Source organism: Rhea pennata, chromosome 4 (genome assembly GCF_028389875.1).
Source record: "Rhea pennata isolate bPtePen1 chromosome 4, bPtePen1.pri, whole genome shotgun sequence".
NCBI lineage: Eukaryota > Metazoa > Chordata > Aves > Rheiformes > Rheidae > Rhea > Rhea pennata.
Window position 1 is genome coordinate 47,522,615 of NC_084666.1, and position 13,937 is coordinate 47,536,551.

At 43.8% G+C, this 13,937-nt stretch overlaps 2 protein-coding genes across 2 annotated transcripts in view; one reads left to right on the plus strand and one right to left on the minus strand.

Moving 5' to 3' along the window:
* GATB (glutamyl-tRNA amidotransferase subunit B) overlaps positions 1 to 856 on the plus strand; it is a 41,734-nt gene extending 40,878 nt beyond the window's left edge. Inside the window, exon 13 of the mRNA XM_062574941.1 lies at positions 369 to 856. Within this exon, the coding sequence (XP_062430925.1) occupies positions 369 to 497 (129 nt within the window). The 3' untranslated portion in view covers positions 498 to 856. The remainder of the gene's footprint in view (positions 1 to 368) is intronic.
* Positions 857 to 11,833: 10,977 nt separating this feature from the next.
* The window catches only part of FHIP1A (FHF complex subunit HOOK interacting protein 1A), a 35,693-nt gene continuing 33,589 nt past the window's right edge, over positions 11,834 to 13,937 (minus strand). The window contains exon 11 of the mRNA XM_062574755.1: positions 11,834 to 12,095. Within this exon, the coding sequence (XP_062430739.1) occupies positions 11,845 to 12,095 (251 nt within the window). The 3' untranslated portion in view covers positions 11,834 to 11,844. The remainder of the gene's footprint in view (positions 12,096 to 13,937) is intronic.

The following is a 13,937-nucleotide window of genomic DNA, read 5'->3' on the forward strand; positions in this document are numbered from 1 at the left end:
TGCTACTGAGTGGGGGGGAGTCCATCTCATTTTTCTGGCTCTTTTCCAGGGAGTCACTGTTTGACTTTCAGAAGCTGTTTAAATCCAAAAATGTTTCCTTGACTTTTTCAGTAGAAGCAAATCTATTAGTTGTAAGCCCTGCTGCTGTAGAGAGCTGCTGTTGTCTCATGGGGGTGAAGTAGGAGTTGTGCAAACCTACTGCAAAATTGAATAATAAATAATTTTTTTATTATTTTTTTAAATAATAACCACAAACATGGTATTCTACAACTGTGATCCAGAGGACAAAAATATTCATACCTAGGCTATAAATGTGTGAAAAGGCCATTTCTCCTTGTAACAGTGATGTCTGTCTCTTGCTTTTAAAGGTCATGGCAATAAAAGCAGGAAATCAGAAAGTTCTGAATAAGTTAATTGGACTAGTTCAAAGAGCAACACGAGGACGATCCAATCCCGTTCTGGTGAAGCAAATACTGGAGAAGAAGCTGTCGGAATAACCGCACAGAGTAACTGCAGAAACGCCTACAGAAGGTGCTGTTTGCTTCATTCTCTCCAGTTCAGCTTTGTTCACTGCAAATCAGTTTTGGTGAACTAGCATGAAACAGGCTTATTTTCCCCACCCTGCTTATTCTTCAAAGAGCATTAAGGTCTAACCTTGCCTGGATGGCTGCATCCCAGGATGCGTCCCAAGCCGCATTTGGAGCCGAAGAATAGCAGGTGATGCAGACGGTCATCTCCATCTCCGCTTTGGTGGAGCGGTCAGAAATGCCATTTCCACCTAAATAGGGGGAGCAACTTCCCAGGGCAGAACTTAAGTTGGACTGGTCAATTTTGTAATAAAGCAAGTGTAAACTCAGCTTTTCCAGCTTCCTTTTGGTGAGAAGGGAAATTCACAGATCTTGAATGTGAAGTCTAGTGGTATACGCTAATACCTCGCTAATAAATTAGGGTGAGCACACCAGCAACTAGGATTAAAATACTCAGCTGTAATTAAAAATGGTCACGCACACCTCCGTGCCTGGCAGAAGAGAAAATGTATGCAACGCCATCATTTGTTCTGGTTTCTGACAGAGATGGGGAGAGGACAAGGTCACTGACTACTTACTTAAAAAAGTGCCTGAGGCTAAAGCCACAACACGCACACATCCAAAAATTAGATTGTCAAACTTTTTGCTTGCCTTCTCTTCGTAGGTGCCTGGGTACACGCCTTGGATGCTCGGGCAAAGCTGTTTCAGTCCTGCAAGTGCATTACTGATGTACACCTGAGCCTTCTGAGATTCATTCTGGCCTCTGAGGTTCAGCGTAACTGTCACCTTTCTCCTGGCGCTGCACAATCTGCAGAGGAAGAAGGATGCCCTCCTTCTTTTATACAGTAGCTCAGCACACGGACAGTTTGCGCCAGTTCAGATTTTCTTCTGTGGGAGAAAACTTGAGCCTGCTTTTCCCGTACAGCTGCTCTAGGCGCGAGGCTGCAGGCTCTCCCTTGGTGTGGGGCTTTCTGCTGTCATTTGGAACTGCATCACTCTGGAAATAACTGATTGTTCAGTTGGCGTACCAAAAATAAGCAGGATTGGGCTGGGCTAGAATGTCTTCTCCAGTATTTAATCCTGTATATTTTCCTAAGTAAGCATTCTGTGCCAATTTTTCAACTTGTTTTCAGCTCCTACTTTGAGGTACCCATGGAGATCCAGGGTTCTAGAGTCCAGCTCCCAGGGCCAACTACTGGCATGTGTAAATTGCGCAGTTGAGCAAATCATTATTAAGAGCCCAACTAGAGGCAGCCATTCACATTTACTTTTAGTAGGGAAAGAAACCCCATTTAGCGCCAGGGGTTTGGAGCTCCCTTTTGGATGCTGCTAAACCATACATTTTAAAGATTACATTCAGCTCATGCCTCAAAAATGCTTTTCAAATGGACATGTGTTGTTAGGAGGAGCAAGCGCAGCAGTACAGCCCTGGGACTTGGTCATCTTTGCAAACGTGGAGTTTGCAACACTCATTCAACCTAGCTCAGTGGCAGCACGTTCTCAGAGCACTAGGGCCATCGTCTCTCTCGGGGACGTTTCTGTACAAACAGGCTCATGGTTCAAGTTTGGTTTCTGAATTAGAAAAGAGGCAAAAAAAGAAAGAAAAACAGTTTCCAAATACATTTAATGAATAAAAGGTATACCCATAATAACATAAAAATATCTTACAGTTTTAAAAAGTTATACAGCTGACAAAAAGCAGTAACATGGTGAAATTTCCCCACTGTTGCAATCAAAAACCTTGACCCTTAAAAAAAATAATCTGATATCCATACAAAGGCATTTTCTATCAGTTGTCATGTCATGAGCAAAGAATAACATTGCCTTTTACACAGTCATACCCATTTTATTCCAATAGGTACAATTTCTGTCAATAGAAGCTTTGACAATTCAGTTCAGCAAACTTTAAATAAGTTTCAGAATTGGAACTCTGTTGAACTCTTGCCATGGCAGAAAGAAACCAAAAGGCACAAGGACTTCTGCATGAAGTCTCAAATCCTAATTTAACAGTACTCTTCAGCCTACACCAAAAAAATTGTATATATCATTCCCAAAAGGTGGTCCTCCAAGGTTAGTGCTTTTTGTTGCACAGCTTGATGCTGCTGTGCTGGGGTTACCTCTACTGTAGGGGGTGCAACTTAAAGAACAGACACCAATGAATGTGGAATAATAATAATTAAGCTGTATTTAAGAGAGAAGGATTTCCACTACTGTAGCATGGCTACTGCTGGTAAATGTATTTTTTAATGGCTGCTTCTTCCCTAGGTAATTACACTTTGCTAATACAGTACAAAATCTGTTAAAAATCTTAAGCCAGGTTCTATAAGAGTACATCACTAGCTCTCTGAATGAGTTTACTGTAAATCTCAATCTATTTTCATCTCTACCTGCCAGACACAATGAATAACAAGAAAGATAAAAAGGGATAATTGTAATATCCTTCTCCTGTGGGAGAAGGAAAAGAGCAGCTATAGTCTATAAATTTTGAATTATGAGTCAGGCATTACCAAATTTTTATACAAATATTTTGCAGACATACATACACAAAATGTAATTTTTTTTTCCTGATAATCAGAAAGTGTTTCAAGTTAACCGAGCTCAAGATGATGAATCATTTTAATGTTGGGGAGATACCAGTTATCTAACTCTGAAGCAGCCCTCGCTGGCGGTGGTAGGAGGTGGAGCTGAGAAAGCCGAGCGCGGTGAGCGAGCGCTGCTGCAGGTACCGCAGCTGCCGTGGAAGGGCTTGCCAGGCATGGTACCCTGACCTGACTGAAGCAGCCTACGCAAACGCGTTGCCCTTCTCGGCTTGGCAAGAGCCTGAAACACCAACCAGCTACAGCCACCGTCGTCACTTTTTCCTCTGTCCTAAATGGAGCTAAGAACAAATCCTAAGCAAGCAAGTGAGCACCATACTGTGCAAAACAGCTTTTGTTCATATTTGAATAGCAAAGTGCATATATCCAGTTGTCTACAAAGCACGTAAAAGACAGAACAGCCCCCAGGGATTTAGTATCTGCTGTTTTAAAGACAAATGCAAAAATAAACACAGGATAGGTGGGACCAACAAGAGAAAATGCATAACCTGACTATGGAGAGCTCAGTGGCAGAACGCTCTGCAGACCCAGAAGCTGTTTTAAGGGTGGTTATACCAAGGCTGCGAACTCAGGAATTAAGACTGAAGCCCTGACCCTAACTATCAATCAAGTCTGTCTTAGTTACGGTGGTGCTCCTTGATCTACTGCCATCTGTGCAACAGCACTAGGCAGGGTGAATTAAGGACAGTTTTGTGCAGATTTTGAGCAGCAACCAGCCACAGAGGGCCGAGGAGAACGCTTACAAATTAGAAAAGTTGACAGCAGGCACGGTCATGACAATCTCATCTGATCATTGATGGAAGTCCTTTAGTAGATCACTCCTAAGGCAGAGCGATGATGGTCTCCAGCCTGCATAGCTGAAGTATCCCCCCAAAAAGAGAAGAATATTTACAAAAATGATACTGCCAATGTTGAAGTAGTGAAGAAAGAATCTCTAACACTCAGCCTTAGCTGCAGAGTTTAATTTTAACTGTGTTAAAAATAGAAGCATATGAGCGGAACCTTAACCAAAAATTTACAGCGAGAGCGTTCACGCTGCGATTCCGCTGCAGCCCCTTTCCACTCCGCCTCTGTGGCGTGGTGTCACTCCGCTGAAACGTTCTCATTTCTGTTCTGAGCACCCTCTATCTGCACACTTGCACGGGCACTGACCTCAGCAGCACCTTCTCAGTGATTTATGGCCGTGTGTGTATGCTCAACATGTAGAGTGGCTTGTTTTTTTTTTTTTTTCTCTTAAAAAAATAGGGTTTTCACTCAACTGCATTCTCACACTGCTCGAGGGAGAAGCCAGAGTAGCACACTGTTCTTTTTGCCCTTGTTGCCTGCACCTTCCTTGCAAATGCTGTTTTCAGACACTCCAAAATTTGTTATATTCTGCCTCACATAATGGCAATAGAAAAACAAGTTAGAGCAGCTAGGAGGTCAAGATTTATCTTTTCAGATACAGCAGGAGCTCATCTGGATTGCATTGGCTGTTCAGAACAAGTCCCCCCAAAAGCTACAAACCAGCTTAATATAGAGAGAATTCTAATACCACATGGTATGAGGAAGACAAAAAAACCCACAGAATCCTGAGTTGTCAAAACCTTTGATTTGCTATACCTTTATCTGCCCATTGCGATGGCAAATTTAAACTCTGCTGCCATCTAGAAGAGCTTCTGGGCCAAGCCAGATCAGGAACTGGGGCTCACGGCAGCCTCTACCTCTGCACTGCAGCAAAAAGACCCTCCAGGAACGCTCCTTCGTTCCCAGCCACGCTCCAGCACGTGCCCACAGCAGGCAGTGCATCACCACCCCTCCCGCCTTACTGCTGCCCGCTGCCACCGAACAGGGCAAAGCTCTGAACTCGAAGGGCCCGAAGAGACAAGAAGCCCAACTACGTTTGGATTTTAGCTGCAATAAAGCAAACCCACCCTGGGGAGCAGACGTGCTTGGGCGTCGCAGTGGGACAACGAAGGTGACGCATGCAAGCCTACACAAACGCAAGGGGGTTTCATTGGGAACGCAGTAGTGCAGCATCCCAGTGAGCGCTAAGGAGTCTTCCCTCTAGGTACTAGGTTAGCCCTAGCCCCTTACAGCCTCCTGGAGGACGCACAGGCATTTCACAACCTTTTACAGCATCTGCTGCCTGAGGACCTGGGGAGGAAGAGGGACCCTGCCCTTTGCTGCTGCTCCCCTTCCTCTCCAGGTCCAGCTTGTGACCCTCCAGATAACTTCATCTTAATTGCTGGCTTTTCCTCCAAAAGACAATTGGCCTCCATGCCAGAGCCTACATAACCGCAGCAGCCAAATACCACCAGTGACGGGCAGCCAGTCACTTCACCCCGTATCCATTGCCTTGGTCATCACGGCGCTGGAGCAAGGCCCAGAGCGGGTTCAGGACCGGCAGCTGCAGCGGCTGCCCTCCCAAGAGCGAATCCCAGCGCGGCTGCGTGGAGGCTGATAGTGTCGCCGTCGGGAACGCGCCCTCCGCTTGTGAGCATTTTGTGTAAACGGAAAGCCAGCGCTCTCCTGAGACATGGTTGTATCAACCACAGCTTTAACTGTCCAAAGCACTCGAATCACTAAGCAGGCATAACCATCAGCAAGTTGTATGTTATTTTCTCATTTCTAAAGCTTCAGAGGCTGCATTTTCAGTCTGGCTTTGGAGGCTAGGATTTTTCCACACTGGAGTTCAGAAACCAATATTGTTCTTCTGGGGTTTTAAGATAGACACTGGTCAGAGCTGCCAACTCCAAGCTGCGCTTGGCCCCTGAGGGCCACCCAGAGAGACAAGACCAGGAGCCCTTGGCTCAAGTTGCAGCAGCAAGTTTGGAAACCAGGAGCGAATCCCCTTCCTTTGAAGATGAGGGGACGTTCTGTCCGAGCCCTGGCCAAACTGACACAGCAGCACAGAGCTGGACACAGTTTAGTTGCCTTGAATTTAACAACACATCCACATTATTTTTTGGTCTAAGTCCAAGCTAGTTATTTTTAAAATAGACTGCAATAAAATACAGCTGCTATGAAACTGGCTTCATCAGAAATGTAAGTAAGTTTGCAGGTAGTTAGTCCACAATATCTAATTGTATGTGGGCACTCTGCCGAAGCCCCAGAGAAAGTTACTTGGTTGAGAAATGCAGCCTCTGCACAAAAGTTCCATCCGGGCTTTTAGCCCAGAGACTTCAGTCTTAATTTAATCCAGCTGCCACACACACAAAAAAAAAAAAAAAAACATTCTAATCAATGAACAAAAAGAAGATTTGCACAGTCAGCAACAACCCCCCAGTTTAAGTACCTGCATATCTGAGACTACAAGTAATGCTCCTATTCATAAATAAGAGGCTTCCAACTGAGCATATAACAAATGGAACAGATTGATGCTAGACCACAACATGTTTAGAAAAGCTGAGGCCCCCTGAAAAATAAAGTACATTTAGTCAGAGCTGAGCTTTCATAGCTAACGAAGTCCCTGAAATACTGCTGCATTCTGCGGCTGCTTTCAGCCTGAGAGCTGGCACCACTGTCCTATTATCTGAATACCTATTTATGCAAATCTGATGCCACATAAACAACGAGCAATTTTTACCCTCTTTCACACAGTTCCCATTCAAAACACTCCGTGGCATTACTATTCGACTGGACAGTTACCATAAGATACTGTCATACTCATTTTTGGACTTTGCTATGAGCATTTTCTTTCTGCAGCTAGTCCCCGATAAGCTGAGGTAAAAGAAATGAAAATTCTCGCTGCATTTCACACGGATGCAAATGCCCCCTGCTAATCCGTGGTGTTTTACCTTTGGTGTGCTCATTAATGTAACCAGTCTGAGTGTCATGTAGCCTCTGTTTCTGCTGATAAAGCCCAAAAGGTGGCAGGAAGAACATACTGTAATTATCTAAATCAGATCTGGACACAGCATCGTGTCAGAGCTTTCCGAGTTAAAAGAAAGAAGAAAATCTCTGTATTCTACTCAGATGCAGTTTAAATGTTACAAATGTAACAGGAGCCTTCATAAAAACTGCAGGCACGACATCGCAATTTCAGTAAATACAGCACAGTAAATTGCTTATTAAATCACGCTGCTCTCAAGCACGAGCTCTGGCTACAAATTCAAATGATAAATTATGTCATTGTATTTACTGTAACTGCACCAAACCAGGCAGCTCCTATCCTTTTCTTCCCAACACTGAGATTTTAAAGCTTCCTGAAGGAGCTAAACCAACCTTGCTGCAGCACAAAACCTTGCGAGAGACAGGCACAGGCCACGAAAGGTTAGCGAGTGCTTAAGCGCTGTGCTAGATGATCTACTTCTATTGGTAAATAGAACTTAACCTCTTGAACGTAAACCCTCAGACTCTGCCGGACGCAGTAGTTTGTTTCCAACTATCTCCCTCGGGAGGGGGAACAGGCCACTTTGCTGCTGTGTCGGGGCAAAGGGCAGGCTGAACAGCGCTGGTGGCAGAAACACGGTCCAGGCTTACTGTCTGTTACTGTCTGTCCTGCCCCAACCCATCCAAAACCATTCTTCCGCGAAGATCAAAGTCCATCCCGATCACCAGGCTGCTTCTCCCTTTCTAGGGAAAGGGCCGGTCTTCCTTTTCAAAAACATCAAAATGCAATCTAACACGGCAGACGCCCTGAGCAGGCACAGCAGCCCAGCGCGACTGGTCAGACTTTTTACAGAGTGACAAACCCCAATGGAAAAGGAAAGAAGAGAAGTAACGCGTGAAGCAGATGCTCTGAAGGAATAGATCCGGATATGCTGGTGAGAGGGGCTCTCCCCCGCCTATGCACACTGCTGAGAGTTTTCCTTCATCTCCCTGGGATACAGCTGAGAACAGAAGCTTTCATTGCTGTTCTTCCAAACCAAATTAAGAAGTTAACTGGGCCAAAAATGCAGTGCATCTTTTCACCTCTGGAGCTGCAACACCAGTCAACCACCTGCTCTCATTTGAGACCCCACATCCTTCACAGAATCGCAGAAGGGGTCAGGTTGGAAGAGACCTCTGGAAATCAGCTAGTCCAACCTCCCCGCTCAAGCAGGGCCACCTAGAGCATGTCCTTCTTTAGGACACAAGCAGAAAGGACCAAATTAAAGAATAATGCCTAGAAAACAATAATAAAAGGGCCAGCAACACAGAACGAGAATTGCAAGTGACTGTCTACGCCCAAAGATCAGCACCCACAAAGGATGACACTGTTTTGAATTAAAGTTGCCAAATTCTTTAGATGAACTGATACAAACCGTGTGTGTGTGTGTGTATGCATGCGCTGGGACTATCCCACAGTGCATCCAAAGATAGGTCAGGGGCAAAAGACAATGACTACAGCTGTTTTAAGATACGAAATATTCACTTTATAGATATGTTGCAAAATATAAATGGCTGAAATTGTGGTAAAGATCCCTTGCTAGAGTAGAACTGCTTACAAACGCTCAGCAAAGGCTGCATCACGGGAAATGTGTCATTTACAGTTTGAAACATACAGCAAAAGACTGAAAATTAACTTTGGTACCACTGAGCCGCTACCTGCAGATTTTGGAATAAATCTGCCCAAAGACACTTCATTCCTGACCGAAGCAAAGACAACGCGTGGAAGAGAAGGCCTTCTAGTCACATGTGCACAGGGGGTGGGGGGGTGGGAGGTGGAAATCAAGGCTGTGCAACGCTTCCTCTCCCCTCTTGGAAAGGGCAACACAATGCTGTGTCCTGCAGGGGCCAACCGATCGGACTGCGGCACAGACCCCGCTTTGGGAATAACGTACTGGGAGGAGGCATTATAAGCCATTACCTACACCAGAGCGAAGGAGCTCATTGAACGAGCATATGGCTGAAGAACGTAATGCTCACAGAGAGAACTCATCTCCAAGGAGTGACATTTTAAATCGGAGTCCTGAGCCAGGGTCACTGCACTCATCCACCTCTTCCTTTGGGGGAGCTGACTGACAGGTTTCCTTTTCGCATGGAGACATCGCGCGTGCACGCAGACGTGACCGCAGTCACAAGAACTTCCTCGCGCAAGTCCCGGTTTCAGAGATTGACTCCATCCTACTGCATGCAGCAGGCTCAAATAATTCCTTTTGAAACTACTTCAGCTAAAACCTCCCCTTCCTCAAACTCACAGATGCTTTCTGAGCAGTCCGCACTTTAAGATCCCCATCTACCTTAATAGGCCCACTGAACTGAACATTGCCCTGAGTTTGCACATTTGCTAGAAACACCAGTTAAAATTAACAATCCCCAAAGGTATCACTCCTAGCCAGCAAATAAAGATTCTTGTTTTAGAATAAAGACAAGGGAAGGGAGTGTTCATAAAGTAAATTTACTGCACTGAGCACTGGCCTGCACAATTTTTTCCTCTTCTTTTTCATTCCTTTTTAAAAAGGAATCCTTAAAAAAGGGATTGGACTGCTTCTGCCATTCAGCACTTGATTCCAAATCATTAGACGTTAGCTGATTGCATTCATTTGCTAATTTCTCTTTTGTTCACATAAAGTTCCTACTAAAAGCATTGAGGAGCCCAGTAAGCACTGACTACACAGTGCTACCACAGTTTCCATGTGGGACACTACTGAACTCCTTCAGACTAGGCCTTGGAGCATGGGTTGAAGTAACTGTGGGAGAAGAATCCACCATTTTCTAGGACAAAGGAAGAAACCTTAAGTCTGTTCGTTGCCCATTTCCAACAACAACGCAGGAAAAAAACAAAGAAAAGGAGGAAAAAAAGAAAAAGGAAGAGCTCTCTTAAACCTGGATAAGCAAGATTTAAGAAAACCCCTACAGCTTCATTTGCGTTTCTAAGGAAGCTTGGGAGGTGAAACAGGGCCATGCAGATGATTTACAGGATGGTGATACAATGGTGAATTGTTGCTTAGAAAAGAGACAAGTTAGAGGGAAAGAGTTGGCTGGGAAGCAACATGAGGGCTACAGACAACTCTCAGTGGTGGCAGATGTGAGGGCTGTAGAGCAGACAGGTGAAGACAGACCCAGAGAAGGTCTTGAGGCGATTTTCTTAGAGGTACACTTCGGGATTTTTCCTTGGCATAGCCTAAAGCTTTCTGACACAGCTTGTAGATGAAAGGTACAACTTTTCAGAAGCATCTGATGGATTCGGGAGCCTAAATTGCACTGCAAGTTCCATAGAAATGTGACCTGAAATTAATTAGACACTTGGGGGGGTTAATCAGATGGTATTACCTTTTCTCTTGCCATCTCTGAAAAGTGCATTTGAAAACAGGGATGTGATTAATTGGAGCACCCCAGCATTATGGATTTACAACTAGCAGGAGCATTGATTTATGAAAGCATTATTTTTGACTTCCACTTCTTTACATTTCCTGGGGTTGCTGCTGGTTTCTTTCCTGGACAAAGGAGTTCACAGCTTTCTTGAACTAAACTCCTCTTTATGTAGAGGCAACTAAGCACATTGGAAGCACAATTATGCTACTAAGATGAGATGAAACGCGTTGGCGATGCACCAATTCATCATGTTTGGGTTCTTCTAATGAAGCCCATTACTCACAGAACAGAATTTTCTCAAGCAGTTAGTCACCAGCAGACAGCTTTCCCTGCTACCGCTTCGTTTTCTGCAGCTGGTGAAGTCTGGTCCTCCCCTCACCATCCCAAAAGTGCAATATTAGGAAAAGCCAACACCTAATTTAAAAGTAAACAAACAGTATTTAACTTTCCCTTTAACCACAAAACAACAACAACAACAGAGCAAACAGCTTTCGGGAGCAAGCCGATCTTTTTCATTAAAAAACTGAGAAAAACAGCCTGCTGTCCTTTTAATACTACTGAAAGATACTGAGTACCTTTCTTCAGCTTATTAAAATAAGCATAAAAATAATCTACGCATTAATTAAAGCTTGCATAGAAACATTTTGTTTTGTACTTTGTGCAAATCTGACTAAATAAGGCTTGCTCAAGAGTTTAGGTAGCAGTGTGGTAGTTATCAAAGAATGCTGAGAAACTGCAAGGAAAATTCCAGGCAGTCTGCAATCCACATCCACTTACACAGTTCATTTGACTTCAAAGACCAACAGCTGAGAGCTGCAGATCTGTCTGCAACATAAGGCAATATGGTATGTGTTGGGTCCAGCACCTGCTTGCAGCTAGTCATGGGTTTAACACACATAAGACCACTTGGATTCAAAAACAAGAGCCACTAGTTAAAAAAAAAGGACTTCGGAGGTGGATCGGCAAGAACTCCCACGTCAGGGAAAAGGGATGGCAGGGAGAAGGGCAAAGATGTGGAGAAGCAGAACCCTTCGCGTAAAGGGGTTCTCTGCAGACTTTGTGTATATTGCTCTACCTGAAGCTTTCCCCATGGAGCAATGCTTTTCCAGAGCAAACTGCCTTGTGGCAGGCTATTAGAACAGTATTTCTGGAACAGAAAAACCTAAAAGGTCTGCCCCTCTCAGCCAATCCACAAGTGTCTGCTGCAGAAATTTGACAGGAATTTGTGACGCTAGGAAAGGGTGGCTGTGTGAAAAGGAGGAGATGAACTAGGAAGCTGCAACAACAGCAGTATCAGGAATATCTCTAATAAAAGTTATGTAGCACAGAGGGAAATTATAAGGCCTAGTATCAGATAACATGGAGTAACATTCTGCCTCTTTCTTCCCCCTTCAAATCAAGTATTTTCAGGAAATATCAAAGTACAACCTTCTTTTGTAAGCAGCTTTGCGTTAAAACCCTGTTTAAAAGCTTTTTAAAAATGTGGTTGAAAAAAGACACTAGTAATAATCCTCAAAATCCCCCAGTATTTTGTAACATAAAATGGAATGTTCCTGCGCCAGCGCTGCCAGCTCCTTCAGGAACTCCGGGTACAGGGCAGCTGCGAGAACGGCATTCCTCACGTGCGCGGGAAGGCTGGGAAGAGCCAGGCCTTTCTTTCCTTTATGTCCCAGGAAAGGCTGGAGTATAGCCGGAGAAGCTTCGGAGAGGCCCCTCCCTCTGCCTGCGCTGCCGTTGTGCTGGACGTTACCTAAAGGCAGGAGGAGAGGAAGAAAAGGCTCAGTATATGCAGCATACGTAACACTCGTGCAGTGACCGTACCCAGGTTACAAGGGTTGCGTTTAGAGCAGTAGCTTGCAGTTCCCAGACTGTACAGGGAGATACTTCACTAATCCGACATTTTAAAGTTCTATACGGCCCAATTCTGTTGCATTTTTTATTAGACATCTTCTCCTAGGTTATGTATTATTCAGTTCCAGCTCTGATGAAAGAAATATGTGGGCAGTCGAGGAGTCATGGGAAAGAATAGTATGGATTACCCTTATGAAATAAGAGTCAGATAATATCTACCATCTAAACCCTGCACGGTTTTCTCAATTTAAAATGATACTGCATTCTGGCCCTCCCCTGGATTAAAGTCTTTACTTTTCTCTCTCTTTCTCCCTCCTCCCCTCCACTAATCACCGTGTAAATACAACTGAGGCTTGAGCTGGCAAACTACCACGAGAATTTGAGTAAGTTAGTAACTAAAGGGAAAAAGTGCTTGAAAATTTGACTTTTCTGTAACTCTAGTCCCTGCCAACTTTCACTCCTAGTCATCAAGAAATAAACATTAAAAAAAAGGTAAAATCCACCCCGTGTTCCCCACAGCATAGACAGCTATATCATCTCTCCTGCCAGAGTTCAGGGGGTCAGGCAGGGCTCAAGCAGCAGAATGTGTGGAATGGCAGTGACAGCAGCACTTAAATTTCAATCAATCGCTCCTCGTTTCAACCCGCAGCAGAAATGCGCTTTAACTAAATGATGTTCTGTGTAGTTAAAAAGGTGAAAAAGATGTCAGTGAGACCAATCAGCTTAGTCAGAAAAAATCCTGCATAACCTAACAGGGGGTGTTCTCATCAGCTGTGTAATTCCTCAAAAAAAAAAAAAAAAAAAAAAAAAAAAAAAAAGTGGTATTAGCCCATCATTCTGCAGGCAGTAAAACAAGCACTACGTCACTGCACTAACGAGAGGTTTCCCTTAGCCAACGTGTAGTTTATGTTAAAACAACTCAGTCTCGGGTTACTCGTGCCGCCTTCTGCAGCATCTGGAAGTAGCTAATGCGAGGACCCCGCATGGAGGAGCCTCACACGACGCAGCAAAGCAGTTCTTGCGTTCAATAGCTCTGCACTTCCGTTCCCGTTACAAAGTCCTTTGAAGACAAAGAGGAATTATTGTACGCTTTCAAATATCAAAAGAAATTTTAATCTTAATCATCTAGCAGCGTTGCACTTTTCCTGAGTTTCAGAAAACCTCTCCAACTCCAGACTTATCAATCATTCATACTGTTATTCTACAAATTTCTATCTACTAGACACAGAGTAGGAGAATTTCAGTTCCATGAAAATTCTGACTGTGGGAAGAAAAACAACTTAAATTATGAATAACAATGAAAAGATGAAGTTTTGAGCTTCCCTTGAAGGTCTTTCGTTTTTGTTTTTACATCTTCTAACACTGTCAAAATGTTTCATAATTATTTTAAATACTTTAGGCAATAAATCCAGAATGCTACCTCGCTGTCAAAGTTTGTTTAGTTTTTGTTTTTAAACTCTTCCTTTCAAAAGGCAAAATTGACACATTTCCACAGAAACATTTTGATTCAGACTAAACTGCTTTAAAAATACCCAAACAAAAAAGCAAGCAAAAAATAAATGAATAAAAAACCCCCACCAAATACACACAGAGAAAGCTAGTCTAGGGACCAGAGATTTGATTTTTTCTTTGACTGAGCCTGTCCACTTCTTTCTAGGTTCGGGATGCAAACTGAATTATACAATTGAGAAATTGAGAAAATTAGTACTCTGGGGACATTGTTACCAGTGTGCTAAAGGAA